Source organism: Biomphalaria glabrata, chromosome 3, assembly GCF_947242115.1.
Source record: "Biomphalaria glabrata chromosome 3, xgBioGlab47.1, whole genome shotgun sequence".
NCBI lineage: Eukaryota > Metazoa > Mollusca > Gastropoda > Planorbidae > Biomphalaria > Biomphalaria glabrata.
Genome location: NC_074713.1, coordinates 7,996,394 through 8,024,295, shown reverse-complemented (window position 1 = coordinate 8,024,295; position 27,902 = coordinate 7,996,394). Strand labels below are relative to the sequence as shown.

Genomic DNA, 27,902 nt, shown 5'->3' with positions numbered 1-27,902 from the left:
AGGGTTGGACACCACTGAACTTTGGTGGGAGAAAGCCACTGAGTCTGAAGAAATAGTGCCTTTCTGGAGTTTCTTTCAATAGAATATCACTTGGATTTGCTTTCGCCCTTTCGAACACTTGCAAAATGTGATGCTTTGTAATTTGTATTGCTTTGCATAGGTAAAAAGAATACTTGATATAGACTAAAAATAAATCTAATCTAGTTATTAAAACTGCTGATCGCACATTACAAGAGAACTCATCTACTTTGAAAACATTAAAAGAAATATTATTTTTATAACAGCGCCATCCGGTGAGAATAAAAAAATCGGATATCAAACATGGCTTCCTTATCGAGGTCTGGATTATTGTCATTCTAAACATTTAAATCTAAATGCATTTTTTATTTATCGAAATTTCAAAATGAAACTTGCTTATAATTTACATTTATCACGAGCCTTTCCTTTTTTTCTGGAATTTCGAAGTATCTAGTTATTAGGTTTAAGAATAATAGATTTAAATAATACGACGTTCATAATAAAATACGTTTTTTTATTATTTTTTATAAATTTATGTGACTGAGTCACTGACTCGACTGCGAATTGTCACAGTGCCTCACATTCACAGTGATAGATCTAGATCTATTAGATTTAGATCTGGTCATGAATAGTGTGAATGTCCTGTGGTTTACAGAGTAGATCTAGATTAGAATTAGATCAGTTCTTTAGCCAATTTTTTTATTTTTTACTTTTTAAAATTTTAATAAGACTTTATTTACTTAGGCCCTTAGCCTTAGGCTTAGGTCTGCTACCGTTGGTTAGTTTACTCTTGCCAAGTAATACAAGTAATGAATCATAATGAATGGCTTAGTCTTAGTCAGTTTAGACCTGATGATTTGTTGACCATTTCATTAGATAGTCCCACCCTCCCTCCATGTGAAAGGCTTTCACAGAGTCAGGAGACAAAGACCCTTGCTGTCTTAGACTTAGATAAAGGGCTTATGCTTAGGTAGTAATGTAGTTTGCAATACTCAGTCAGTGTTACACCCTGGCAGAGCCTGCGACACCTCTGCCTCTGTCAGCCATTGATCCCAAAATGTATTGACATAATTTACCTTTCCTTTAGCTGTTCTCTTTAGCTAGATCTATCCTATGTGTGGAGAGAGTGGAACTGATTCTGATGTGTGGGCAACATCGTTCCGACCATAATAGCTAATGCCCAGGTCCAGGTCTTATGAGGAATGAACTCACCCAATTTATTTTAGAGTAAAATCTTAACTATGAGTAGTAATACATATGAATACAACTATTTTTATTGTCTATTATTTGAAGAAGAGGAATCTACTTTCAGGTTGTTTTTTTGTGTGTGTTAAACCTTCAACAAATACAAAAATAAAATAAACATTTCCCCCAGTTCCCAAAAGTCAGTGTTCGGATATAAGAATCTACGATTGATCTAGGCTTAGGCTTTTATCCAAGTTTTGAGTTTTAGTAGTAAAGACTAAAGTAAATCTAGACATTCTAGAATCTAGATCTTTATATAAATTTAATACTGCTAAATTATGTTCATTGTTTAAGTTGTAACTCACTTGTAGACTGCTAAACTAAGTTTTTAGTTGAATTAAGAGAGTGACAGAGTTTAACTAGTAGATCTAAATCACTCTAGACTCTATATACTATGACTATATAGTATGATAGTCTAGAATATATATATTATTATTATATATAGATCTAGTCAATCTAGCTTCTAAATATCTAGATTTGATCTATAATCTAGTATCTAACACTTCACTAGATTCTAGATTGACTAAAATCTAGATCTATAATCTGGTATAAAACAAGATTCTAGATTGACTTGAATGTCTTGAATCACTAGAATATGACTAGAATCTAGATCTATAATCTAGTATGTAACACTGGATTCTAGATTGCCTAGAATCACCAAAATCTAGAATAATCTAGATTTATTATTCTAGTGCACTCAGTACTGTAAAGCACTAAAGTGTGACTAAAGTCATTAAAGTAAAAGGGAAACTCTGAGGCCTTGTTTTTACTTTTTTTATATGATGCATATTTATATACAGATAATGAATTATTAAATATATTATATATTTTTATAATACTTCAGACTTAGTATATAATGTTGTGTTGTTGTTTTTTTTACATATTTTTTCTGCGCATCCAAACAGTCAGATTTTTTACAGAGTTTCTATATGGCAACAGAGTTGTAGATTACATACATTAGTAGACAAAGCCTACATGTGTACCAGGTTATTAAAATCAGTCAGACATGCAGACATTGGTTCATTTCTTTAGATCTAAAAGCATTAGGGTTTATTATTAATTTGAGAAAAAAAACAAAACATTTTCATCCCCTCTATGCCCCAAAAGGAGGTGCAGTGGCTTCCAAACCGAGGTCCTGGGTTGGAATCCTGGTGAAGACTGGGATTTTTTTTATTTCTGGCTCTTTAGGCACCTCTGTGTTCAACCAGCTCTTATGTGTACCTGGCATTAGTTGGGAAAAAAATAAAGGCGGTTGGTCATTGTGCAGGCCACATGACACCCTTGTTATCTGTAGGCCACAGAAACAGATCTATGATTTTTATATCGTCTGAACTATAGACCACAAGGCCTGAAAGCGGAACTTTACTTACTTTTACTGCCCAAAAAGTAGATAGATTGTGTGTACGACTGATTTTAGTTAACAAACTGGTCAGTGTAAGCCTAGTCTACTGTAGTATGTACTTGAAAAAATTTTGTTTGTTGTATGTTGAGCCCTCAGGCAACAAAAAAAACAAACACTGATTTGGTTAGTAAAGCATACAGCTCTGTCTTTACACTACAAATTCATCATATGTTTTGTCTCCCTTATTGATACCCTCACCATATGTCTTTATTTTGCCTAATTTTGATGGTTATGCCAAATACAATGGTAATTGACTCACACTCTTATTTTTCAAATTTCTAAAAACAGTTTAGTATTTCTGTGCAAGAGCATAGTTCCATTTGACATCAATGTACACTGTATGAATATGTCCTTTTCTTGACCTTATACCTATGAATGAGGGTATTTAGGTGATGAAACTGTTGTAAAGCACAAATATGCATCAGCTGAGCATGACCTACATCTACTTTCTGTGCCATATCTATAAAGTTTACAATTCTGGAAATATCACCACATTGAACATTATGCTTTTTTTGAGTGTTCATGTCTTTTCATTTAATGTGTTTTTTTTTTCATTTTTAAAAGAAAATTATACTTCATGAATTTTTAGTACCTAAAAATCATTCCCTTACCAATTAAAAATAATTTATAATAAGTATGCTTCCCCTTGCCATTGTTAAATCTATTTGTAGTTTACATGCATCGACCATTTAAAATAAATAAATAAAAAACGGAAGAGCAAATTATCCTTTCTTTACTCATCCACATACAAAATTATGTCATGTTTGACCTGAAAATATCTGAAATGAAAGAATGAGATGATTAGAACATTTTTTAAATATGTAACGTTCAATGTGGTTTATAAGTGAAGGAAGAAACTTTGGCGCCTATCTACCCCACATCTCTCTCTCTCTCTCTCTCTCTCTTACATCAGATTTATTAACTGTGTAGGCCGTTGTGAAACATTACAACATATCTATTATTTGTATAGATGGCAAGTTTACAGCAGATGTGTTTTTTTTTTTTTTTTTTTTTTTTTTTTTTTTTTTTTTTTTTTAGGTCTAACCATTATGGAGCTATAAAATGCTAAATATGGTGGTGACTTTACTCAAAATGATTGATAGATCTATTTCTTTGACAATAATGACTAAGATCTAAAATTCTAAGTTAAATAAAATGCGTATAGATCAAGACCTACTTCAAAAAGAGTTCAAAAGTTGTCCCATCTAAATGCACAAACAATAGTGTCTTGTATGCTTTTTGTGAGTATCTTCTGTACATGTGCACAATAAAACATTCAATATAATTTATTGTACATATTTTCAAAGAGTTCAGCAGCTCCTTATTTGGGTTTGCACAACATGTCAGTTTAAAAACGGGGGTTTAGAAAATTTCCTAAAATTTGTGCAAAGTCTGTTCTCATCATGTTCTCCTTGTATTGAGAGCTTGTTAGCTTTTTAAAAAAACAAACACTTTGATAAAAGAAAATCAGTGTGAAAATAGGACATATCTGAGTCTAGAAGGATACTTTTTTTTAAGGATTTATATAAATCTTGTATTTATACATCCTTTAATAAAGGTTAGCCTTCTCAAAGCTTAAATATATATTTTTGATACAGTTACCAAATAATTTTCTATTTAGACTTGATCTTGCATTACATTTTAATATACAGTTGTTAAATTTTACAGTATATTACCTGTGCCAGTTCAGAGGTTTGATAGGGATGATGAAGAAAAGGTTTTCAGATCCTCTGTTTCTCAACTACAGGTTAGAAATGCATAATTACAAAACCATATTTGGATATTTTAAATATATTTTTTTTACAGTATAAAATTTATTTTAAAAAATGCGTTACTGAGCATTCATCTTTTTTTTATTACTATCTATAGATTACTTCTGTTACAAGTCGTACAGCACCTCCTTACGGACATAGGAAAGGATGGGTTCCTAGAACACAAGAGGTAGTTTAGCTTTAACCTATTTCATAAAATTGAAAATTTATGCAAGTTTCCTTATGCCACTTTTACAAACATATTTTTTTTAATGCTACATGCTCTTTATTTAGTTCTAGTTGAAAGAAGCCTTAATTAAATATTTACATCTTTAGGATTTTGGCGATGGAGGAGCATATCCTGAGATTCCTGTGGCTCAGTATCCATTAGGTATGGGAAGAAAGCAGACAACTTCAAATGCTCTAGCAGTTCAGTTAGATGCAGAAGGGAAAATTAAATATGATGCTATTGCTCGACAGGGTCATGGTAAAGACAAGGTGTGTATATATACATTTTTATGTATTTTCTCATATATTTTTTCGCTTGCCCCAGACTTGCTGATCTCTGTCTTGGCTAGTCTTGAAAAGCACAAATTCTGACCTGTATGCATAACAACAGAGTTTCTGTCCAGGGCTTTTGCAAGAGAGGGTTTGAAACTTTCAAGCCCTCACTCGAATAGAGTTTGATGATGATGATAATTGATTGGGGGGAAGGGGTCTTTAAAAAAACAACTGACTATTTTTCTAACACTTACATTTCTTTTGGATTAGGGCTACTTTTAATGGACTAGGCTTTAGTTTGTAGGCTTCTAGAATAAGAGCTCATCAAGTGGATATGAGCTTATATGGAGTGGGAGTGCTAGTTTTCCAGGATACCCTGGACTCATTAAAAATTTATTTTTTTTTTAATTAGGGGTTTCAATATTTCTACATCTATATAGAATATAGATCTCCTTTCTCTACTCATGTTCATGATTAATTAAATCTGATTGATTAATCAGTATTTTTATTTTTTTTTTAATATTATAGGCCTGTGAATCATATCATGTTCCCTAAAAATCAAAACTTTCATTTTCCTTGCCTTCTAGCATTATTAGAGCAAATCATTTTATTTAGAATGTATGTAATACAAATTGTTCAAAACATATATCTATGTCAGATCATGTTATATCAATTGTATGAGTTTAACCTTATAATGCTAGAAATATTGATGGTCTCAAAGATTAGTTTTTTTGTGTGCTTTCTTAAAGGATCTAGAACTATAAAAATTGCATTAGCCTGAGCATCAATGTTAATCAACAAGTGATGGTAATAGATGTCTAGAGTTAGATAGATAACATAACTGCTTAATTAGACCATTGTATAAAAATTATTAGATCTAGACTAGAGCAAGGAAATCTTTTATTCATTAACATAAAGATTGTAGTAAAATAAGTGAAAATCAATATACCAGTTTCTTTTACCTTTTTGAAATTAATCAGTTAATTCAGTTTGGTTTATATTGTAAAATATAATAGATATTTTTGTTTTCAGGTCATACATTCACGACCTCAAGATCTTTTACCTAAACCTATTGAGGAGGATGATCCTGCTTTACAAAAGCCATCTGAAGAAGCAATACAAGAGAATACAGAAAAAACCAGGCTGGCATTAGAAAAATTAATTTCAGGCAAAATCAGTGCTGCTATGCCTGTACGTCATGCAGAAAAACCTGCCCCAGCACAGTATATCAGGTAAATATTATGTGTACAGTAAGGGATGTACATTTTTGGGACGCCCCTGAGACCATCAAACTCTAATGCAGGGGTCTCAAACACGTGGCCCACAGGCCACAACTATTTTGTGTCCGCGAATTAAAAAAATAGATAAAATCTACAATGACCACATATAAGCTGTGAAATGATTTACAACTGCACAAATCAGTAAATGGGGTGTCACTGTCGCCCACCGACCGCTTAGGCTTTCAGCTGGGTGAACGGTGGCCTGATTCTTACCGCTGGCCGATAGCGGCTAGAATCTGGCCACCATTATATCACTGCTCCGACCGTTTGGCCTGATAAGCCACGCGGCTAGCGAAACAGGAGAAAGAAAGGGAGATGGGGAGGGATGGGGTACATGTGTCAAGATTCTGTGAAAGCAAGCTTTGTTGTTAGCGAGATGATAGCAAAGGCATCACGACCATTCACTGAAGGCCAGTTTGTAAAAGAGTGTATGCTACAGGCGTGTGAAAATATCTGCCCCGAGAAAAAGAAGCCCTTCGAAGGCATAAGTCTGTCTGCGAACACAGTTGCAAGCAGGATCACCGAGTCAGCGACAAATGTTCAACAGTAACTGAGTGCCGCTGCAAAAGACTTTGTAGCATATTCCATTGCACTGGGCGAGTCTATTGGTGTAACAGACACCACATACTGTGCCGTATTCATTCATGGGGTCGAAAACTTGAACATTGTTGAAGAGCTATTGGACTTACTACCCATGAAAGGAATGATGACTGGACGTGACATGTTTCAAGAACTGGAAGCTTGTAATGACAGGTGTGTGGGCTACCGTGGGAAAAACTTGTTGCAGTAGCTACGGATGGTGCACCAGCAATGTGTTCAGAGAAGGTTGGTGTTGTTGGATTAATGTTAGAGAAACAGAATCAGCTCAGCTTGGCGGGACCTTTTGCAGCCATACATTGCATTCTGCACCAAGAAGCACTCTGTGGCAAAAGTCTACAAATGAAGAACGTGATGGATGTTGTCGTAAAGACGGCGAACTTCATACTTGAACGGGGTCTCAACCACAGACAGTTTGTGTCATGTCTAGCTAATTTAGAAACGGAATACGAAGAGTTGCTGTATCATACGGAAGTTGGTTGAGTCGTGGAAAAGTGCTGCAGAGATTTTTTGAACTGAGACGGGAAATAGCATTCCTCATGGCAATGAAAGACAGAGACATACCTCATCTCAGTGACCTAATGTTTTTGTTGGATCTTTCTTTTCTTACTGACATCACGCAACATCTCAATGCAATTAATTCACAAATACAGGGCACAAAGCAGTTGATTACCGTGATATTGGATTCATTCAGATGCAAGCTGACTTTGTGGGCCACTCAGCTGGCAAATGGAAACCTGGCTCATTTCTCTTTTCTACAGAGCATAACGGTTGAACAACAGTGCCTGAAAGACTAATTAGACATCCTCTTTAGACTACTTGAAGATTTTGAACACCGCTTTCAGCAATTCACTGCTCTCGAACCACAGTTTTTCCTTGTTGCCACTCCGTTCGCAGTTGACATGAAAAACGTTCCAGTGGAAGTCCAGATTGAACTACTGGACCTGCATTGTGACACTGTTCTGTAGCAAAAATACGCTGATGTTGGCGTTCCAGATTTCTACCAGTTTCATCCCAGAGAGAAGTTTCCAAACTTATTTTGCGCAGCTGCTAGAATTCTTGCAATGTTTGGGGGTACGTACGTTTGCGAACAGTTTTTCTCCAGAATGAAGATCAACAAAACAGCATTACGATCAAGATTGCATCTGCATCTGAGAGCAACCTTGCGGCTTGCCACTACACGCGACTTCAGGCCTAACGTCGATGGTCTGGTCTCTGCCAAACGCTCTCAGCTAAGTGGACAGAAACATGAGTGACGAGCCATCTGCAGTAGGCCTAGTAATTATAGTTTTTTTTTTTGGGGGGGGGGGGGGGGGGGGGGGAAACTACAGTTTTTATTAGTGACAGAGGCAACGTCAACTTATTTTAGTAAACTAAACTGCCTGTGCATGTATAAACTACAATAAATGTAATTAATAATTATATAAAAACTTTATTTTAGCATTTAACTGCAGTGACAGTAGTGTTTGTAAAATTTAATGAAAAAACATTCTCTTTTCGTGGTGTGGCCCACTGACTGATTGTTACTTTCCACTGTGGCCCACATGCTGATATGAGTTTGAGACCCCTGCTCTAATGGGTAACTGACATATGTTGAGAAAGTAAAGACATTGGTTGTTATGCTGGCCACATGACACATTTGTTAACCGTGAGCCATAGAAACAGAAGAGCTTTACCTCATCTGCCCCCCATAGATCACAAGGTCTCGAAGGGGTGCCTCAACTTTACTATGTGTACACACATGTCCTAAAATTAGAACTTAGTTTGAACATTGTAAACATGTAATTCTATTCTCATTATCAAACTTGGGCCCTACCTTAGTTAAAGACATCTTTTTGTGTTCACTGGCAAGACACCTCAATTTGGTATTGTAACTAAATTTTGTTTTACAGGTATACTCCATCACAGCAAGGTGTGGCATTCAACTCAGGAGCTAAGCAAAGAATCATTAGAATGGTAGAGACACAAAAGGATCCAATGGAGCCTCCCAGATTCAAGTAATATGCTATTTAGTAATAATTTTTACCTTTATTATTCTGTTAAAGCATTTTAGTAGATATATTGAAGTGAATGCACATAGAACAAGTCAAAGTGTGGTAGCTTAGATACTAATAGAAAAATAGTACTTGATTCTGTATTTAAAAAATATGAAAATTTGAATCCAAAACACTTTTTTTTTTGTAGACATAAAAGAGCATTGTTTATATCAGGTGTATAATGTGCATAGTTAAATTTTTGTTCTCTTAACGAACAGAGTCAACAAAAAGATTCCCAGAGGCCCACCTTCTCCTCCTGCACCTGTTATGCATTCACCTAATAGAAAGGTTTGTATTAGTTGGGAATCATTATATGTTTAGTATATCCTATTAAATTGTTGTCATTTGATTCCTTACCACACCAGTATTCATTTGTCAAATCATCATGATATAATTCTTTAATTACACTTAGTCTTAAATGAAATATTTGTAAGTTACATTTTGAGAGTAGTCATGAAAAAAATTGGTCTCTTGCATTTATATTTAGTTAACATGGAAGAAACTGCATTTTGCTTTGTTAACATCATTGTAATACGTCTCATCTGTCCCTTGACTTTTGTCAAAGGGTGCTGTGAAAGTTCTCTTAACCAGATCCCTCCACTTTTCCTGGTCAGCAGTTGTTCTTAGAACGATATGATGAGAGCTGGACCGTTTCTTCATGCTCCCTCCAATGTACCTTGAAGGATGACTTTTGACAGGTCATGTCTTTCTGTGTGAGCAAGCCAGCTCAGCTCTCGTCTCTTGACAGTTTAGGAGTTCCTCCTTTTTGCCATCCAGAATGTTGACTTAATACATCATTGTAATAAAACAAAACAAGGTGACAAAGTGAGATTCTAGGTCAGTTTACTTACAAAAACATGCATTGACCTTGAATGAACCAGTATTAGACCATTATTATAATTATAAAAAGACTAAGTGGGTGAAAAATGAGTTACTTTGTCAACTTCGGTTGTAATCTATTTGGAGTATCTGTCAGGTCTTGAATCGCTCTTGAATAGCATGAACTTCCTTTTCATCTTGTTTTAAACATTTGTGTTTAAAGTATGCATGTGAAGTGTATTCATGAATTAATTTTCATTATTAAATTTGGTCAAATTTAGTTGATTTTGTTTACAGGTGTCAGTAAAAGAACAACAAGACTGGAAGATCCCACCTTGTATTTCAAATTGGAAAAATAACAGAGTAAGTAGTCATCTATTTTACATTTTATTGTTAGAATTTGAATTTATAATTAGCTTTGCATGAGTTAATTTTTTTGTGTTCTGTACTAGTTTTTTCTTTTTCTTTAGGGTTATACGATACCTCTTGACAAACGTTTGGCAGCTGATGGCCGAGGACTTCAGGGTGTTCACATCAATGAAAACTTTGCTAAATTGGCTGAAGCTTTGTATATTGCAGACAGAAAAGTAATTTTATTTAAAATTTCTATTAAGCTATGGAAAAAAAGCCCTAAACACTAATTGGGCATTAATTTTGTTACATTTTTTAACACTTATAGTTTACTTGCCCAGTATACTTAGTATTAGGTAGCTGTCATTTGGTAATCATAGCAGCCTCATAGTTCACTATATTTATTAATGAAAAAGTCCAAATTTTGTAAAAAAAAATAATAATTTTGGAGTGAGATTATATACTTCGAATGCTATAGTAATTACAACGAAAATAAGTATTATTATAAAAGATGTTGTGTTTTTTAATTAATTATCACAAGTTACTATTTTTTTGTTTATAATTTGTAAATTTAATCCTTGAATCGAGCATTTGTCTTGGAATTATTAGCCACTTTTTATTGAACCATTAGTTTGACAATGATAAGTCAATTTAATTCACCATCCTTTATGTGTCGTTTATTCTAATAAAAGAATTTTTAAAATATTATCATGAAATTACAATATTTTAACTCAATTTTCCCTGTTCTTGAAAAATCCAGAAAATCGGTGTTTCAGAAATTAACTAATAATACTTTTCAATCTTGGCATTATGGAAAAATATTTATCTGATATAAAATGATACAGCTAGACATATTAAAGATTTACAATTGCTGGCTTATTTTTTTTTTTTTTTTTTTGTGTGTAATGGTTGGGACATTTAAATCCTTTTCTTTTTAGTCACTTTTCCTGCACTTGCCCAATAATCTCTCCTTTGAATCCCACAGGCTAGAGAAGCTGTTGAAATGCGTGTCACACTTGAGAAGAATAAAGTGAAGACTATAAAGGAGAAAAAGGAACAAAACTTACGACAACTAGCTCAGAAAGCTAGGGAAGAGCGAGCTGGCATTCGCAGGGAGGAAGTTGTTGGTAATTTAGAAAACATATTCAGATTATTTTTTTTTACTTTTGTACATTTAAGATAAACATCATTGTAACAGAGGTATCAAAATTAATGGACATGAATGATTTAAAACAAATACAATTTACTGTACTGTCTCTTAATCATGTGAGGAATTGGTCAGCAGGACACCATCTTGTAGCTTAATGTTCTTAGCCAGATTTTTAATGTAATGTAGGAAAATGGTCAAAATATAATTTAGCTAAGCTATGAGGCTTTAACCTAGACTGGTACTGTACCTAGTTTGCACATGTTGTTCATAACATTTAAAAAATGTATGTTAAATAGTGGGAAAACCAAGATGGTTCCTAAGTATAACTTAACTCTGTTAATTCTGCAATCACCAAGTAATTTGTATGTTCCTTTTTACCTTTCTAGTTAAAAACGCTGACTTATGTACATCTAATCACCTGATAATAATTGAGAACAGTAATTTACTATGATTTAATTGAAAGTTTATTATTAGCAATAATGTATATGTAAAATTCCATAACATTAAAAATTACTTAGCAAAAATTATTTTTGCCATCTTATAGAGAAAGATGAGTCTGCTGCTGAGCGTGATGAGGTCAGGCGTGATAGAGCCAAAGAAAGACAGAGAGAGCGAAACATTGCACGAGCTGCTCCAGATAAACGGTAAGTTTTGGGCTTTAACTTTGATTCAGCTGTTTGTTTGTCTCATCCATCCATCCATCCCAGTGGCGCTACAGCCCATGGAGGGCTCTGGCCTGCTTTAACACATCCTTCCATTCAGATCTCTCCTGGGCCTTTCGTCTCCACGCCCTAACCCCAAGCTGCTTCAGATCTGCTTCCACGTCATCTTTGTTTGTCTCATAGTAAATTGTAACTAGCATTTTTTGTAGTCCTGTCTGGCTTGCGAAAAAGTTGTGCTCAAAGACCTTTGTAATACAAATTAGATTCTACTTTGGCTATTGACTTATCCTAATATATTTTTGCAACTAATGCTCATGAAATAAGGATGTGATTTATAATTTAATTAGAAATTGTTTTCTTTATAAAGACAAAAAATGTGGTACGTACCAGAGCATTGGATTTCTCTGTCAATTTTAGTATTATCTCCCTTACACTGAGACAAATGACTATTTTGTATTCTTAAAAATTGCATCTTTCTGGGAAGAATCCAAATTATTTCATTTAAAATTGTTAAAATTTATTTATTTTTTGCTCTATATTTTTCCATAGTTAAGATTTAACAAAAACCCTATTAAAACCCTTCATGTAATTGCAGCTGTAGATTGTTTGAATTTTTTTTATAGCAATCGTCTTCAAAGAGATAAAGAAAGAGACATCAGTGAAAAAATAGCTCTTGGCTTGCCAAATACTGGAGCAGGAGGCAGTAAAGAAACACAGTTTGACCAGAGACTCTTTAACATGAGTAAAGTAAGTTTTATTAGCTTTTTATCTTATTGTATCTTAATATTTTGTTTATCTTTTTCTTCGTATGTAGAGACTGATGTTCAAGTGCCGTTCTTCTACCGTCAAAACTTTAAACGAACTAATTGTATACATAATAATATATAACTTTTTTTTTTCGCTTTCGTCTTGTGTCTATATTTTAAACCAAGTTGTGAAGAGAACGAGTTTAAAATAATTTGATCATTTTTTCTTAATCATTACATTCTTTAGCCAGTTCTCCATTCATGAAACATGGCTCTTAGAAAGCTATGCTTTTTGTTGTTCTTCAAGAGTTTCAATTCTTTTTTTTTTTTTTTCTTCACTAGGGAATGGATAGTGGTTTTGGTGATGATGAAGCTTACAATGTCTATGATAGACCTTGGAGGGAAGAAGGAACTATTTCCAAGACAATCTACAGACCTTCCAAAAATTTGGACAATGATCTTTATGGTGATGATTTGGAAGCAATAATGAAAACCAAAAGGTCTTAGTTTTATTCTTTGCAAATACAAGTAACAAGATATAACTTAAGAGTTAATCCATGTATAAATTATTCACTTTATCATTTGTAGTGCATTTCCATGATAGGATTGAACTACTATTATTTTTTTTTATTCTTTTAAAAATTATTACATTTGGCATAGAATGTATGTTGGATTATGAAATCAAATAATGAAAACACTCTGACTGGAGATGTTTAAAAGTTTTAGACTAGATCTAGGGAATATTTTATGATCCTAATTTAAAAATTAGTTTTTAATTGTAGTTATCTATTATTTAAAAAAAAAACTTAAAAATAAATTGAATCCAAATCAGGTGCTTATTATCCAATGTCACTACAGTTGAAAAAAAAATCAAGATTTTAAAAGGTCAAAATTTAACCTGCTTTAAACATATTGGTCTATTTTTTTTTTTAAATAATCTGAATATTTGATAGAGGTAAACTATTCAAGTTTAAGTTATTAAAACATTTAGGATAGAAAGAAAACAAAACATGAGTTTCAAAAGATCTGTGTTGAAACTGTTGATCTGGAGACAAAGAGTTTTAACATTTCTCTAAGCAGATAATTAGGGAAGAAGCATGACTTTTTTTTCCCAATAAATATGTCTAGATAAAAGCGGCCATGATATAACTGATTGTCATGTATTTGAATGTATCTCAGATTTGTGCCAGATAAAGACTTTGAGGGCACTGACAGAAATCGTCGACGAGAAGGCCCAGTTCAGTTCACAAGAGATGTGGAAGAAGATCCTTTCAACTTGGATCAATTCATTACTGATGCAAAGAAAGGTCAAAAGAGAACTGGTGATGACTCTCGGTCTTCTAGGGACTATGATAGTAAAAGTAGCAGTAACAAAAAAAGACGTGAATAGTTCAGTTTGAGTTCTTTAAAATTGGTGTGATTGTTGCATAGGTTTCAATGTGACTGACTTTTGATTGCCACATTCTTTTCAATGATATTTTAAAATATTGTTGATAAATCAATTAAATAAATGAAAATAGTTACATATTCATTTTTTTTTCTGCAATGTATTTTTTTTCATAAAGAGTTTTAATGTTTTTATTTTATACATTGTGTTATTGTTTTTATTTTATACATTGTGTTATGGTTGGTTGAAACATGTTACATGATTAAGAATTAAGATTTGTTGCTTTTAAGAACTCAGTTTGAAAGTTTTATGTCCAACTAGTCTTTTTTTTTTTTAAGAAGACTTAAGTTACATTTGTGAGAAATGAAAGATTCTAGGATTTGAAAACTACATAAGGACTATTGTTTTCAACTAGTTCTAACAGTTTCTGTTGATGCCAAGAGATAGGTTTAATTTAGTATACATTTTATTAATAAAATTAGGCAGTCATAGTGCAAAAATAGCTCACTGGATCTGAATAAATGACATAAAACAAATTGAAGAACAAAAAAAATAGTTTATTAAACAAAATGTAAATACTCAATGACTTATAAATTCACTTTGTTTATAAATGCAAGTATAGTTATCATTAATGGAATAGAAGAGTTTCAAAAGTTATAAGAATATAGAATTTATTGAGTCCAAAGTAGAAGGAAGATATTACATAGCTGTAAAAAAAAGGTTATACCAACATTGACCAAGTTCTCCTAGCATTACTACAGCAGATACATTTTGTGGATTGTGTAAGAAATGTTGGGGTTTGTCAGGATCCTTGAACAAGTCTTTTCAAAAGCCAGTTGTCATATCTTCCCATCCCAGCAGAAGTGAATCTCTTGTTAGTCTTACACATACTTAAAAGTTTAGTAATTACAATATTTCTGAATTTACTGAAAATAACTTGCATGTTTATAATATTTGATACAGGGAATAGAAGTAACATATTAGCACCACCAAAATGAACTTATTTGTTCTTCTGTTGACTTTATCACTGTCACTTGACACATAGGTGCAACGACCTGCTTACTACGTCTTCGTTAGGGATATTAATTTAAACAGTTGAAACATATTTGTTGGTTGTTTTAAAGTGTTTGTTTTTTTATTTCCTTTATTTTCAATTTAATTTTTTTTTTTCAAATGTTTTTAGATTCTACTGTGAGAATTATTTTGTAAAGAATGTCTCCAGTTCTATTCTCATTTACAAGGTTGTTGTTTTTTTAGTTTTTATTTCAATATTGCATTCTGAGACTGGTTAGAGATCATGCAGGTGGGCAGTCATCTTGTGACAATCTGGTCATTGATAGTCCATCATTTATGCAAGTCATTGCAAAACAGCACACTTTTTTTTCCTTGGCAGTCTGCAAAAGAGCTCACAGCTCAGCAGCAATAAAGCTGGCTAGGAGAAGAAGAATGCAAGTCAATATTATACAGTCCTAATAATAGGGAGTGGCTTGCCCTTACTCTTTAATCATTTTAAGACATGTATTTTGTTAATCCAGTTGGTGTTTTTCCTTATTAAAAAAAAACAACAAGGGACTCTGCAGTACTTTATAAACCAAACTGCATTATCTACCTGGTTGAAAATGTTATTAGATTTTTTAAAAATAATTTGAAGACATGTACTAAACAAATATTTGATTATAAATGAATGTTCTTACATCAACTGGGGCAACAGATTTATAGATATTTACTTATGGCAATGTTGAAAGATTCTCATTTATACAATTTCCCTTACTGTCTTAGATGCTAGTTTTGGTCATTTTATCAGAGGGATGTTTGTAAAATGTTTCACATGTTTTCGGATGTTCCTTCAGAGTTGAAGATAATCTATTTCCTAGTCCAAACGATGAGGGATGGCAGCGGGCAGGGTATGAACCTGGGACCATCAAGACAACCAAATGACAGTCAAGTGTGCATACCTCACGACCAGGCAGCCATCACTATAAAACAATTTTTAGGCTTAGGGCCTTACTGGAGTCCCTATAGCAGTTTCAATCTTTTTTTTTTTTGTATAATAATGTATATGTTTTAATATTTCATTTAACAAAACCGATTTGAATGTGTATTTGTATTTGAATGAATGTCTCATTTAATCACGTTATTGTTACTTCCCATATACTATCAATACATTCATAGAGATGGCCATGTTTTACATTTTCTGGTTTCATTTGTAATAAAACATTTTGGGAAACTAAACAGTGGAGCTCAAATTCTCGGCTATATTTAGTACTAATATAGGGGAAGTTTAAATTCCCTCCCTTTACTACTTTTAAAGCGCTCGAAATTCCCTTCTAGTCTTAAAATGTTTGAAATTAAATTACTAAATCTTATGTTCGTTACATATGTGCATGCACTATGTATACACAAATGTGAGTGTGTTGTTTATCATTTAGGTTTGAGAATAATCGAAAACTAAAATAAGAAAACAAGAAAGAATTTCATTGAACAAACACAGATTTTGCAGATTTAGTTAGTATAGAGGAGCCCCCTTTTCTTATCTAGTTATGAGATGAACAACTTCTTGGGAGACTTGTATTAGTTCTAATCAATTAGACCTACTTCAGAAAACTGTGTCGTTTAGATTACACTAAAATTACCTGAGTACTTTGTGTAATAGGACTACTGGAGAGACCGCACCCTATTGGAGACTTGAAAACTTGTCTGAAACTAACATGGAGTCCCATACTCAATAAACAGATCAGCTTGAAAACATGTATCCCTGTATCCAGCAGGTGCGCTTCAGCTGGATTGGAAGAGGAGTAGCCTTCACCCGTTTGTCAATTGTGCTATGATAATAATGCTGGTGTCAGAATTGTAACAGGCTTGGCAAAATGACTAGATGCAACAACTGCAAGTGTGCAATAGTTCTCTAACAACTTTGGCATCCCCATATCAAGCCAGACGGGATTAGGCACCTGACAGAATCACTCATTACTTGTTCAAGAAGAAAAATGTATAGGCTAGGGCCGCTAGGCTAACTATGAATACCTAGATGGGTAAGCAAATGAGTCTAAGATGTTAATCTTGATGGGTATAAAGAATCTCTCCAAACGCATCCATTCTTTCATTTTCCTGTCGGCAGTCTTTCTAATGATTTTGTAAAAGTAAGTGAAGTCCCTGTATCAGACCTTGCGATCTATTGATGATGTTAGGGTCATCTGTTTCTGTGGCCCACTGTTAACGAGGCCAGCACAACGACCAACCGCCTTTACTTTTCCCAAATAAAGTCAGGTACCCATTAGAGCTGGGTTGACTCAGAGGCACCCAAAGATCCCGAATTAAAAATCCCAGAATTCGAACCCGGGACCCCCTGTTCTGAAGCCAAGCGCTTCACCGCTCAGCCACTGCGCCTCCCATGTGATAATGTAGGCCTACAATTTAGGAAGACGAAGGGTTTGTGTTGCTGATCCTTCAACTTCACTCGAAAAATAAAATTTCAAAACACATGAGTCAATGACCATCTAGTCACATCAAACTGGCTAAGCTCCATCCAGGCTTGTCAGAAAAAGCCCTCTTAACTTGTTGGTGCCGACAGGGCCGGCCTTATATAATTGGAGGTCCTTGGCATAGGGGATTTGATTGCCCCAAATGAAATAGAAAAATAAATAAAAAAATAGCGAAAAAACTAAAATAACGCAATTTATTAAAAACCTAGTGTACTCTAACAATAACATTGAGGACAAGTTTCTCTATTTCTTCTCTAAAAAATTGTGTTCAATCCTGTGCTAGGCCCCCACCAATCGGAGCCCCTAGGTTGCCTTTGCCTTAGGCGGCACTGGTGCCGAGTCTCAAGATGTCAGGTCCGTTCTAGTCAGATTGGATCATGCCTCGAACTGCACACTACGATCAATTTGACTAAAGTAAAGGCAAAAGTGAGTAAATGTAGGTGCCTAAACCAGAAAGTTTCGGAAAGGAAGGGCTCGTTAGCCTTGCTTTAAAGATAATCACTTGGGAGAGGGTATACTGAATCCAATCTCCGCTGCCTTGAGGATGAATACAATCGTGGGAACAGTTTCGGAAGTCAACCCTGCGATAAAACCAGGAGCTGGTGAATCTTAGGCAGTTTGTAGCACATATCGCTGCACTCTGGTAGACCCTACGACGTTGCTATTACCTAATAGTATCGGGAATGTGTCATTCCTTTCGAAGGGGGTACTGCTGCGATATGGTTGCGATCATAGCCAATGCTTAAGCTCTCATTTTATCCTGCATTACGAGATGAGCAATAGTCGCTTTACGACTGAAGGCAACCAATACACGAATAAAATGTAATTTATATTAGGCCTATAGGCGCAAAATACCACTCACTGACTGATATTGGCCTACTTATGTAGGCTATCAAGATGTCTCATAAACTATCAAACGGATTCGCATGAAATTGTGTACACAGGTTCCATTTACCTATTGTGTTTGCTAATACGCGGTGTTGACATATTCGCAGCCCGGACGTCGATATTCTCGAAAAAAAACGCAAATTTTCTATTAAATCTTTATATTTTATTTTTTGGTATTTTCCCTAAAGGCCGCATTCTAAATATAAAACATAAATATAAATAGACCACAAAAGAAGAGCTGCGTCTATCAGAAAGGCAACATAGAGTAGCCGCTGTATTAAATGTTTCAATATTAAATTCAGAGATTGTACGTAGCTAGAACTTTTTGTTGTGTCCGGGGGGGGGGGTATAAAACAAATCGATTCAATTTAAGTCAAAACTTTATGTCAGGGGGAGTAAAAGGTACAATAGGCTATGTTTGGGAGATCGTTAAAATGCAGCCCGTTAATTTATTGAATTTATATATATATATAGTCTGGGAACAAATCATAGGGACGCAGTCGCGTGTGTAGTGCTTGTAGCATGAGTGGCATTTTTACGTCTCAAGAGGCAATCCTTTCCCATTGCAACCTCTTATGTGACTTTAGTTTACAGGTTGGGCATCTGTATAATCAACAGACGCTGTTGCTAGTTGGGGCCTATAAATATATTATACTATAGAATACTATAGATCTAGATCTATTAATTGATACATGAAATCACAAACACACACACACACAATATAATTTTAAGCTCACACATGAATATGCTAAAACTATTCAAAGAATTTTTGAGAGGAAATTAATAGGCCCTCTATTTTAAAAGCTATAACTGCGATTTATTGGTTCTCTAGTTCCACGGAGAAGCCACCCTCACTGATTTATTCTTTTTTTTTTTAAAGGATTAATACCAGGGTGCAGAGTAATAGACTTTAATAATAATATTATATCTTATCTTATATATATTACTATTACAAACGTAACTTCAAAAGACCTACGCATAATAATAGTATCATATACGTTATATAGGCCTACAATTTATATATTTGCCCATCTCTGTACGTTCTCTCAACAAAACTCAAATTGCTAAGCTCAAAAGACTTTTTTTAAATATGAAATTTTTTTTTAAATTTTTATTTCAAGTTAATTTAAATATTATAAATTAAACTTGTCGTGTAAGATAGTGTAAGCCATTATTACTATCTAAATCTAGGTCTATCTAGCCGGAAAACATATCTCGTCAGAAGTGAATAATAATGTGATTTTTTAAGAAATAAAATTATTATAGGGTTTTATGTAAACTATTTTTATTACAAGGTATGAAAAAAAAAATATATTAATACTATTTTTACCGGCCAAATTGTGTCGCATTAATTACAAATTATTTTTTAACCCCAAATGATATTCCACCAATTGGCTTGTGACTTTTCAGGTAGTCCGCGTTCTGACGTCAGCAATCTTTTAGTGATGATTTTCATGTTTAGTACAGGGAAGGCTAACGACAGTTTTGTGTGTTGATTTTGGAGTATTTCTTGTTCGATTTTATTTTGTGTGTTGTGTTAAACAATGTTATAAATCTGTTTATGTTGAAGAGTATCTAAGGTAAGTTTATTATTTTTGTAACACAAACTATCCTAAAACAAATTCCAATCTTATTCAGTAGATCTAACTTGGCCTTTATTCAAGTAAGTCACTCGCTTACTTAGAAGAATCGGGGATTTGGGGCAAAATGGGTTATTAGATCTTAATAATGTAGCTCTCTAAATCTTTATGAATGATTGGATCAAGATCTATAATTGGACAAAGAAGGATGCCTTATTTATTTATTACTTTTTGTGCATGATTTAAATCTTTATTAAACATTATAGTCTACCTGAATGATGTGTTTTTTTGTGAAAATCTTCGAACCTCATTTTAGCAGTACACCACGATTTACTGGCCTTAGTTGACCTAAATTTTAAAAAAAATACTAAAATGTTTTTAAATACAAGAAGAGTGCATTAGTCGCTACATCCTATTGTGTAAACCAATAAAAGCAAAGACCACTTAGATTAATATTTTGTGTTAACATTTAGATCTATTGAATTTATTAAATATCATTGCCATCAGATATTGATTTTTTTCTCCCTTGCAAGTTGGAAAATTCGAGTCGGCAGCCAATCCTTGCAACCAACCACCACCTACGTACAGCGTGATCGTGTCTCGCGCTAACTCGGACCGAGTTGCTTTGGATTTTACAGCATGTAGAGAGGAAAGCAGACAACTTAAAGTGGGTCAACAGGGACATGGGTACCATGGCTACAAAACCTAACAATCTTTTAATACGTTTTAGATCTAGATCTATGCTCTGCTATTCAAATGTGCTAAATATGAGATACATACAATTTAAATCTATTTTAATGCCAATCAGTTGAATCATTAGATTTATTCATGGTATTCTAGAGTCTAGATTTAAAGATAAGAAGATAGATCTAGAATCTAGATCTAGGATATAATATTCTACCTAAAGTCATAGTGACAGTCGTATACACACGATATAAGAAGTATAGACTACTATAGTCATATAGTCTATACTAATTACTATACTACTATAGTCATAGTTCAATTTTGATTTGCTGTATAAATGCTCCATAGTCCATAGCAGTCAAGACTAAGATAGATCTATAATCTAGATTAATCTAGAATCCATGATTATGATGGGATCATTATATGATTATACTGAGTAGATGCTATAGTATGCTATACTATACTAATATTTAATATATCTAAATATGATTGCTTGTCTAAAGAAGACAATAATTAATAGTGATTAATTTGACTAGAGAATAAACTGTGCTACTAGAGTTAGAGTTACTAGACTCTACACAGTCTACTGACTAGACACTTGAGTTATCATTTGAATCTAGACTCTAAGATACTAATAGCAAAATTATTACTCGTATAGTATGATCTATACTTTAGTATAACATCTACATATCTTGATATGTGTGATATATGTGTCATTTATTAATCCACCTATAATACTATTTATTACAATGGTATGCCTACACTATGATTATTGTCACAAGTTATATAAATTAGAGATCTAAATTAATATGGCAAATTTGTTGGGATTGCCAGGCATTTATTAACAAAAAATGATACAATCTATTATTCTATAGATAATCTATTATTTTTCTTTTATAATTTGTGAAATCTTGTTAAATCTATAGATTCTATTCAGGACTTTATTAGTAATAAGTATAATATTAAATCTGTTTCACACTTTTTCTATGCATTTCAACTGTTTAATTAAAAATCCACACTTCACATGCCCTATCAATTCATTCTTTTTGACTATTTTTTTTACATCATCATCATTAAATCAGAGATGGACATAAACACTCTTTTACTTCTTAGCCTTGCCCCTAGCATTCACAAATGGGATTTATTCTTAAAATTGAAAAGATCTATACCCACACAAGTCTACGAGACATTACCATGTCCAGCAAGCACTTTCAATTACTCGGCACAATGTCATTTCTGCAGCTGCTGTTCTTATATTATAAAATAATACAGCACGCAAGTAAGATTCATTTGATGTTTTATGTAGTACAAATTCTTCAAATATTGCATTTGTGATCATGATCATGTGAACCCTTTTGTATTTATTGCTTTCAAAATAGCTTTAATTAAAAAAAAGTATATATCTTGTAATCCTTTTTTTTTTCAGCATGATGCCACCCATGGCGACTTTGTCAGCAAAACGAAAATGGTCAGAGTCCTTTGGTGATGCAGAAATCTGTGACAAACAATCCATTATGGATTTGTGCACTTCAAAGCTGCGGTATGTAAATCCTGCTCGTCCACCTCGCAGAAGAACCGAAGTCCCACTTCTCAGAAATGTTCTCATTGTAAACACTATGAAACATCTGTCAGCAGAAATGAAGACTGAAAAGCAGATGGAGTACAGTGAGGATCTAAGTGTTGATCCTGGCCACTTTGAAGGTCTGCCTCCTTTGTCAGAATTGCTTACTGATATTATGCTAGACCCTCAACCCATTGATCAACAAACATCTGCTTCTTTTGGCTGGACATCTTCTGGAGCTCAGTCGTATGCTAATCTTACCCCTTTGGAGCCCAGTATACCATCTTATATGGACGCTGAAGATAATGTTATGGAGGGAGTTGAAGAAGAGAAAATAGTTCATGACTTGCTACCTTGTACCAGTGTAATAGGTTTGAACACTTCTCAACACCATTCAACTCACTGGGAATCACATAGCTTATCTAGGCATGTAGAAACCCCATGGCAAGATCAAAACTCTCCATTGCATAACTCTGGGCCTTGGAGCCCATCCTGTGACACTAGTGTTCTTGACTGTTTTTTGTCAAGTGCCTCGCTACAGCCCTCTAATGATTCACTCGATTCACTGGCCTCTGAACTGGCATTCCAAACGTCTAGTGCACCTCTTCCGTCTTTTACATCACTATTTGAATCCCACAACAGTTTTACAGAACTATCATCATCTGGGTCTCAACCAGTATCCACTGCCCATTTATCGACCACAAATCAGCCATTTTCAGGACTCAGCACTGCTTCAAATGATGAACTTTTAGGCAGCTTACATTTGTCTGAGTCTGAGCTAGAGATTCTCCTTGCCATGACTGTTTCCTCCAAGCACATGTCATTTGAAGATTTAGTTCAAGCTTTACCTTTACAGCAAGCATCTCAACCATCTCAGTCATTCTATGTGCCTTCCTCGTTACAAAGCTCTGGTACCACTGTATGTGACAGCACTCCCACCGCCAACAGTCAGTGTTCCAGCTATTGCCGCAATGATCAACCACCGCCAAACGTAGACGATAACAGTCTTGTCAGAGTGCTAGTCAACCTTTAACTGTTATCATGTTGTGTAGCAGCTCTTTTTTGCCTTCTGAATAAGACCTACACTTTAATTTATGGTAGGGTGCAGACCTGGTATGTATACAAGTCTTCATTAGCCTTGTTGAAGTCAGTGACTCTTATGTTAAATTATTTGTGTATGCCTTAAAAACAAGTTTAATACAGCTGTGTACCAAAAGTGAATTGGTCCAAGGAAAGAAATGATGCCATTACTTGTAGCTGTCAAGATCCTCAGGGAGAGCAGTTGAAACTTAGCAATTGATGATTATTTATATGTTGCCATATCATTGAGGTGGTTACTAAGTCTATGATGCTTGTGCTGTGAGATTTTTTAAAGTTAAATTTGATAAAAAGGTATAAATTCAACATAAACTTTATATTCATCTAAAACATTTTTTAAAACTTTGAAAGTAAAAAAGAAACACTTAATTTTTTTTTTTACATTTTTTAAAATGTGCTATTGAGGTGTGAAAACGCCATAAATTTGGCAACACTGTGAAGATATTGTCAACCACAATGACTTGTGATATTGTGTTCCTTCAGTAGAGGCAATATGACTATTTTACTGTTTCATACATTAAATGTGTGATATACATATTAATCATATATATTAATAAAATACAAAGCTTTTTCTTTTCACATACATGTATTGTTATGTCTCCAAAATTAAATGTAGATAACAGAATTGTTACGCAAAGCTCTTCAGAGACATGGATGCTGGAGCTGAACCTTGAGTTTTTTCATGTCTTTAAAACATACATACATAATCATATGTGCATTTTCTCCCTTGTATACTTTGGCTGTGATTATTTCATATATCTCTGCTGATCACTCATATTTATATCTAATTCAAATTAAATTATTTGTTTCTAACTCCTTTTCAAGGTTTTCACAGCTAGGCCTCCACTATACACCTGTTTCTATTACTAGAAAAATCTTGAAGTCCTATTTAAGTTGAACTGATTCTGTATTCAAATGAAGGTTGTAATTCACACAAATGGGTGACTGTAATAGTTTTTTTTTTCCTTCTCCTCTTCTAAGAACACTGTTTCTATTTCTCTGCAAACCTTTGTCTTTCAGTCACTTCAATTGCTATTCTTAGAGATCTGTATCAGCCCATTGGTCATGCATACAGTACACGTTATCTTCTCCTGTACATAAAGTCCCATTTCTAAATTATTTTCTTCAAATAATATGCACATATTTAAACAAATGAATTGTGAGAAAGGCATGCATTTTTAGTATGTTGTTGTTGAAAGTTGTATGAATTTTGGTAGCTGTCTAGATTTATTTTTACTTGTAATTCTCAGCAAGTGCTAATTATTAATGTTATGCATTTATTAAACCTTTTCATAATTTTTATAATTGTCCAAAATCATCTAATCATTATTTTAGTTTGTGTGGATTAAGATGTTAAGAGAATTCACTTTAAAAAAAAATACAAGTTAGAGGCACTTCATAACTAGTGCATTTATAATTATTAGATATATTTGATAGTTCTTAATTCAATAAGATCAGTTTGTTAGCAAAAATTTGTTAAAGACAGCTGGATAGTCTTGCCAAATTTTTTCTTTACTTTGGAAAAGTGTATTTTTTTTATATAAAAAAAAGGTAAATCTTAAAGATATATATTAATAAATCACATAAAAAAAAATAAAGTTAACAAATATTCAGATAATTTATATAATTGTGAGCATATTGTAGACTTTGGTTGTTGTTTTTTTTAACATAAAATCTATTGCTCTTATATGTTTTTTTTTAGCAAGTAGTATTACTCTTGTTAGGACTGGTACCGTTTCTGTGGATAAGATAAGACTAACTGAATTTGTCCTTACATTTAGTCATAGTGAAATTCTGGTCGTTATTTTAATTATCTTTTTCATTTTAATATTTTGGAGTCAAAATATTGATAGTCTTCTTGGGAGGGACATCTGTAATTTATAAGATAAGAACAAGATATTTGTAGATCAGTGGTAGCTTTGTTCAAGTAAAGTATGAAATATGTGTATACTTAATATTAACATTTTGTTTTCCAGGGCTACAGAAATATGTTATTAATATTTGTATAGTGCAGCTAAGGGTATAACACATTTTTACTGACAAAGTGAAATAAACAATTGGGGACTAATTTTTAAAGATTATTTTAAAGAGCTTTTATTCCATTCTTGTAAAATATCATTTATTGCTGGTCAGTGCCAAGCGGTCACATTTGTGAGTAACTGTTGCTAACAATATGTACAATAAAAAAAAGTGTGAATGCATAATCAGCATTTGTATATAGCTTATTAATATATTTTTCTACACAGAAATCTCAAAACAAAAAATGAATTTATGTTTAAAGGTTTACAGCCTCCTGTAAATTTGGTATTAACACAATGCCAAAATGTGTATGAGATGTGACAGACTTTGGAGTAGAAAAGGGTTAAATATATCCATTTCTTAGTCACTTGTACCTTTTAATAAGCTTGCGAGATCTTTGGATGTCAAAGATTTTTTGTTGTGCAAAATCAAAAGTGTAATTTTTGCATTTAGGGGAAATAAATTGCTCACTGATTATTAAGTTGATGATGTTTCTGTGTTAACCTACAGATAGCAGCTACATACATATATTTTTACAATGTAGAAATAACTTTTTTTTTTCTTATTAAGTCTCACTGCATCAGAAAAACATTGTTAGGATGGTGAAAGTATTTAAGATGCCTAATTGACACGGAAGTTGGGTAGATTCTCTAGTTATAACAAATACAAATGTACAAGACTATTATGACCAAATTTTTTTTTACTTTTTTTTTTATGTTTGAATTTGTTGCTAAATAATGATGCTGTACATACATGAAAACACTATTCAGTGACAAGTGGTGCATGAGATTGATGACATTTGTAAGGCTTTATTCAACATTCCATTTTTTTTTTTATTTTTTTTTTTTTTTTTTTTTTTTTTTTTTTGGGAAATCCTAGAAAGAGGTTTGTTTTTCTTTTTTTTTTTTATGAGATGGTGCTGTTTGACAGGTCATTTTATAATTTGAACAAATCCATGATATGATCACACATTATTAACAGCTCAATACAAGGAATATTTTAAAAATAAAAATTCATTAATATGTTTGCATTTACAGATAATACATTTTTTTTTCATGCTTGTTTTGGCACTTTTGATCAGAAAATAAAAAGGGAACTTTTTAGAAAACAATATTGATGAACTGTATCTTACATATGTTCTTTGAATTTGTGATTTTTCTACAGTTATTTATTTCAGTATGGCCCAAGAATGTAATAAATAATGAAATGTGTGAATTGATTTTATTGTTTGAAAAAATTTATAACATATTACTCATTTTTTTTTTTAATTTATATCAAGGCCACGTCCTGAAAGGCAATGTCAACTGCTATATATTTATATATAATGTTTTGTTATAGTGTGTAAGCAAAAATGTAAAGATGGACCAAAAACAAAAAGTGTTAACACTATATTTTGATGTCATGACTGAGTTTGACGTTGTTCACAAATACCATTGTTTTAGTCTTGCTTCCTGACTGGTGAGATTATGTACCAAGACCAGTTTGTCTCCTGGTCTTATGCTGAGTTCTGTTATTATGCAAATAAACCCTGACATTGTACTTTAGACTTTCCTAGTTTCTTCTATGAGATACCTATGTGCCCACAGTAAGACAGTAGTCTACATGGTTTTTACTAAGTTATTGGTGAGATGAAAGTTGGTTTGGATAAGATGTGTACTGGATGGGAATAGTAGTACGGTGCAGTTAGAAATTGATGTTAAAAATTTTTTTATATAGAGACCCACATATTCTATTTTAACATAAAATGTGCCCATATTCGTATTTTTTGCCTTATTAAAGTGGATAAACCTTTATGTGGTAAGTGATAGAAAAACCTTGCCTGCATTTGCCTAAGTAGAAGACCTGGAAAAAAAATTAAAACCTTGCCTTAGTTATGAATTGATTCTATTCTGACAAAGTTTAGCCAAATAGATGCAATTTGTTTTTTTAAAGCTGTAAACATTGAGTGAAAGTTTGGAGGTAGTTTGAAAATGAACTTGATTAGCTTAGACACTAAATAGCTGACGCGAAGTTGGTCATTTCTTTATATTCACTTTGTTCTGAGTGGACCACCATTCAATGTCAATTAATTTTTATTGTGATTATATATTTCTTCTTTGGCCATTGCATTTCTGTTTCCCCCCAACCAGATCTTTTGACAAATGTATTCGCTGGTCATGTCCGGTGATCACGTGGTATATGACATTCGTTGGAATACTAGTCCGTCTCATGATTCACCGCTAAGGCAGCAACGATTGTTTACTGTTTTGTTGACTTGGAACGTAAGCAATCTATTTATTGTTGATGTTATTGTTTGGTCTCAACGTCCTATAAATGCAATGTTTGTCTCTCTCGGTACAGGACTTACACACTGGTTCATTGATACATTATTACAATATTTATCCAAAAAATAATAAATATTTTAAAATGTTGCACTAGCTTTCGTCTTATTCGTTTTGATTGCCTCCCCTTGTTTTCCACACCATAGCAGCAACACATTTTTTCCCCCCTTGCCAGCCATCTTGACTAGTGTTAGCCTCCCTTTTATCAAAGCCAGTCTGCCCGCGCTTTGCTGCTTCACTGGCCTGTGCCTCCTTGACACAGGACGTTAGGCGAGCTTCGCACACTGAATGTTTGCAACGAAATGTGCGCTGCCAAATCCACTC

General features: G+C 33.4%; 2 protein-coding genes across 6 annotated transcripts; both read left to right on the top strand.

The window, feature by feature from the left end:
* The first annotated feature begins 260 nt into the window (after positions 1–260).
* On the top strand, positions 261–16,124 carry LOC106068664 (SNW domain-containing protein 1-like). Its single transcript, XM_056023555.1, has 14 exons — positions 261–338; positions 4,334–4,412; positions 4,535–4,606; positions 4,753–4,914; positions 5,950–6,149; positions 8,687–8,791; positions 9,049–9,118; positions 9,947–10,012; positions 10,120–10,236; positions 10,986–11,127; positions 11,695–11,794; positions 12,436–12,559; positions 12,901–13,058; positions 13,738–16,124. The coding sequence occupies exons 1-14, from the start codon at positions 322–324 to the stop codon at positions 13,946–13,948; spliced, it is 1,623 nt and encodes a 540-aa protein (XP_055879530.1). The 5' UTR covers positions 261–321; the 3' UTR covers positions 13,949–16,124.
* A 3,611-nt stretch (positions 16,125–19,735) lies between these two features.
* On the top strand, positions 19,736–27,668 carry LOC106068667 (uncharacterized). 5 transcript variants are annotated; one of them, XM_013228126.2, is made up of 4 exons: positions 19,737–19,895; positions 20,429–20,562; positions 21,693–21,858; positions 22,006–27,668. In XM_013228126.2, the coding sequence occupies exon 4, from the start codon at positions 22,007–22,009 to the stop codon at positions 23,171–23,173; it is 1,167 nt and encodes a 388-aa protein (XP_013083580.1). In that variant the 5' UTR covers positions 19,737–19,895; positions 20,429–20,562; positions 21,693–21,858; position 22,006; the 3' UTR covers positions 23,174–27,668. The 5 variants fall into 5 exon arrangements, with proteins under 5 accessions (XP_013083579.1, XP_013083580.1, XP_055879143.1 ...); XM_056023168.1 differs by having other exon boundaries at positions 20,429–21,331; XM_013228127.2 differs by lacking the exon at positions 21,693–21,858.
* The last annotated feature ends 234 nt before the right edge of the window (positions 27,669–27,902 follow it).

Coding starts and splice junctions, on each gene's coding strand:
- LOC106068664 (XM_056023555.1), top strand. Junction 4,915..5,949: donor AGGGTCATGGTAAAGACAAG/GTGTGTATATAT, acceptor TTTTGTTTTCAG/GTCATACATTCACGACCTCA. Junction 9,119..9,946: donor TGCATTCACCTAATAGAAAG/GTTTGTATTAGT, acceptor TTTTGTTTACAG/GTGTCAGTAAAAGAACAACA.
- LOC106068667 (XM_013228125.2), top strand. CDS start 22,007: ATGATGCCACCCATGGCGACTTTGTCAGCAAAACGAAAATGGTCAGAG.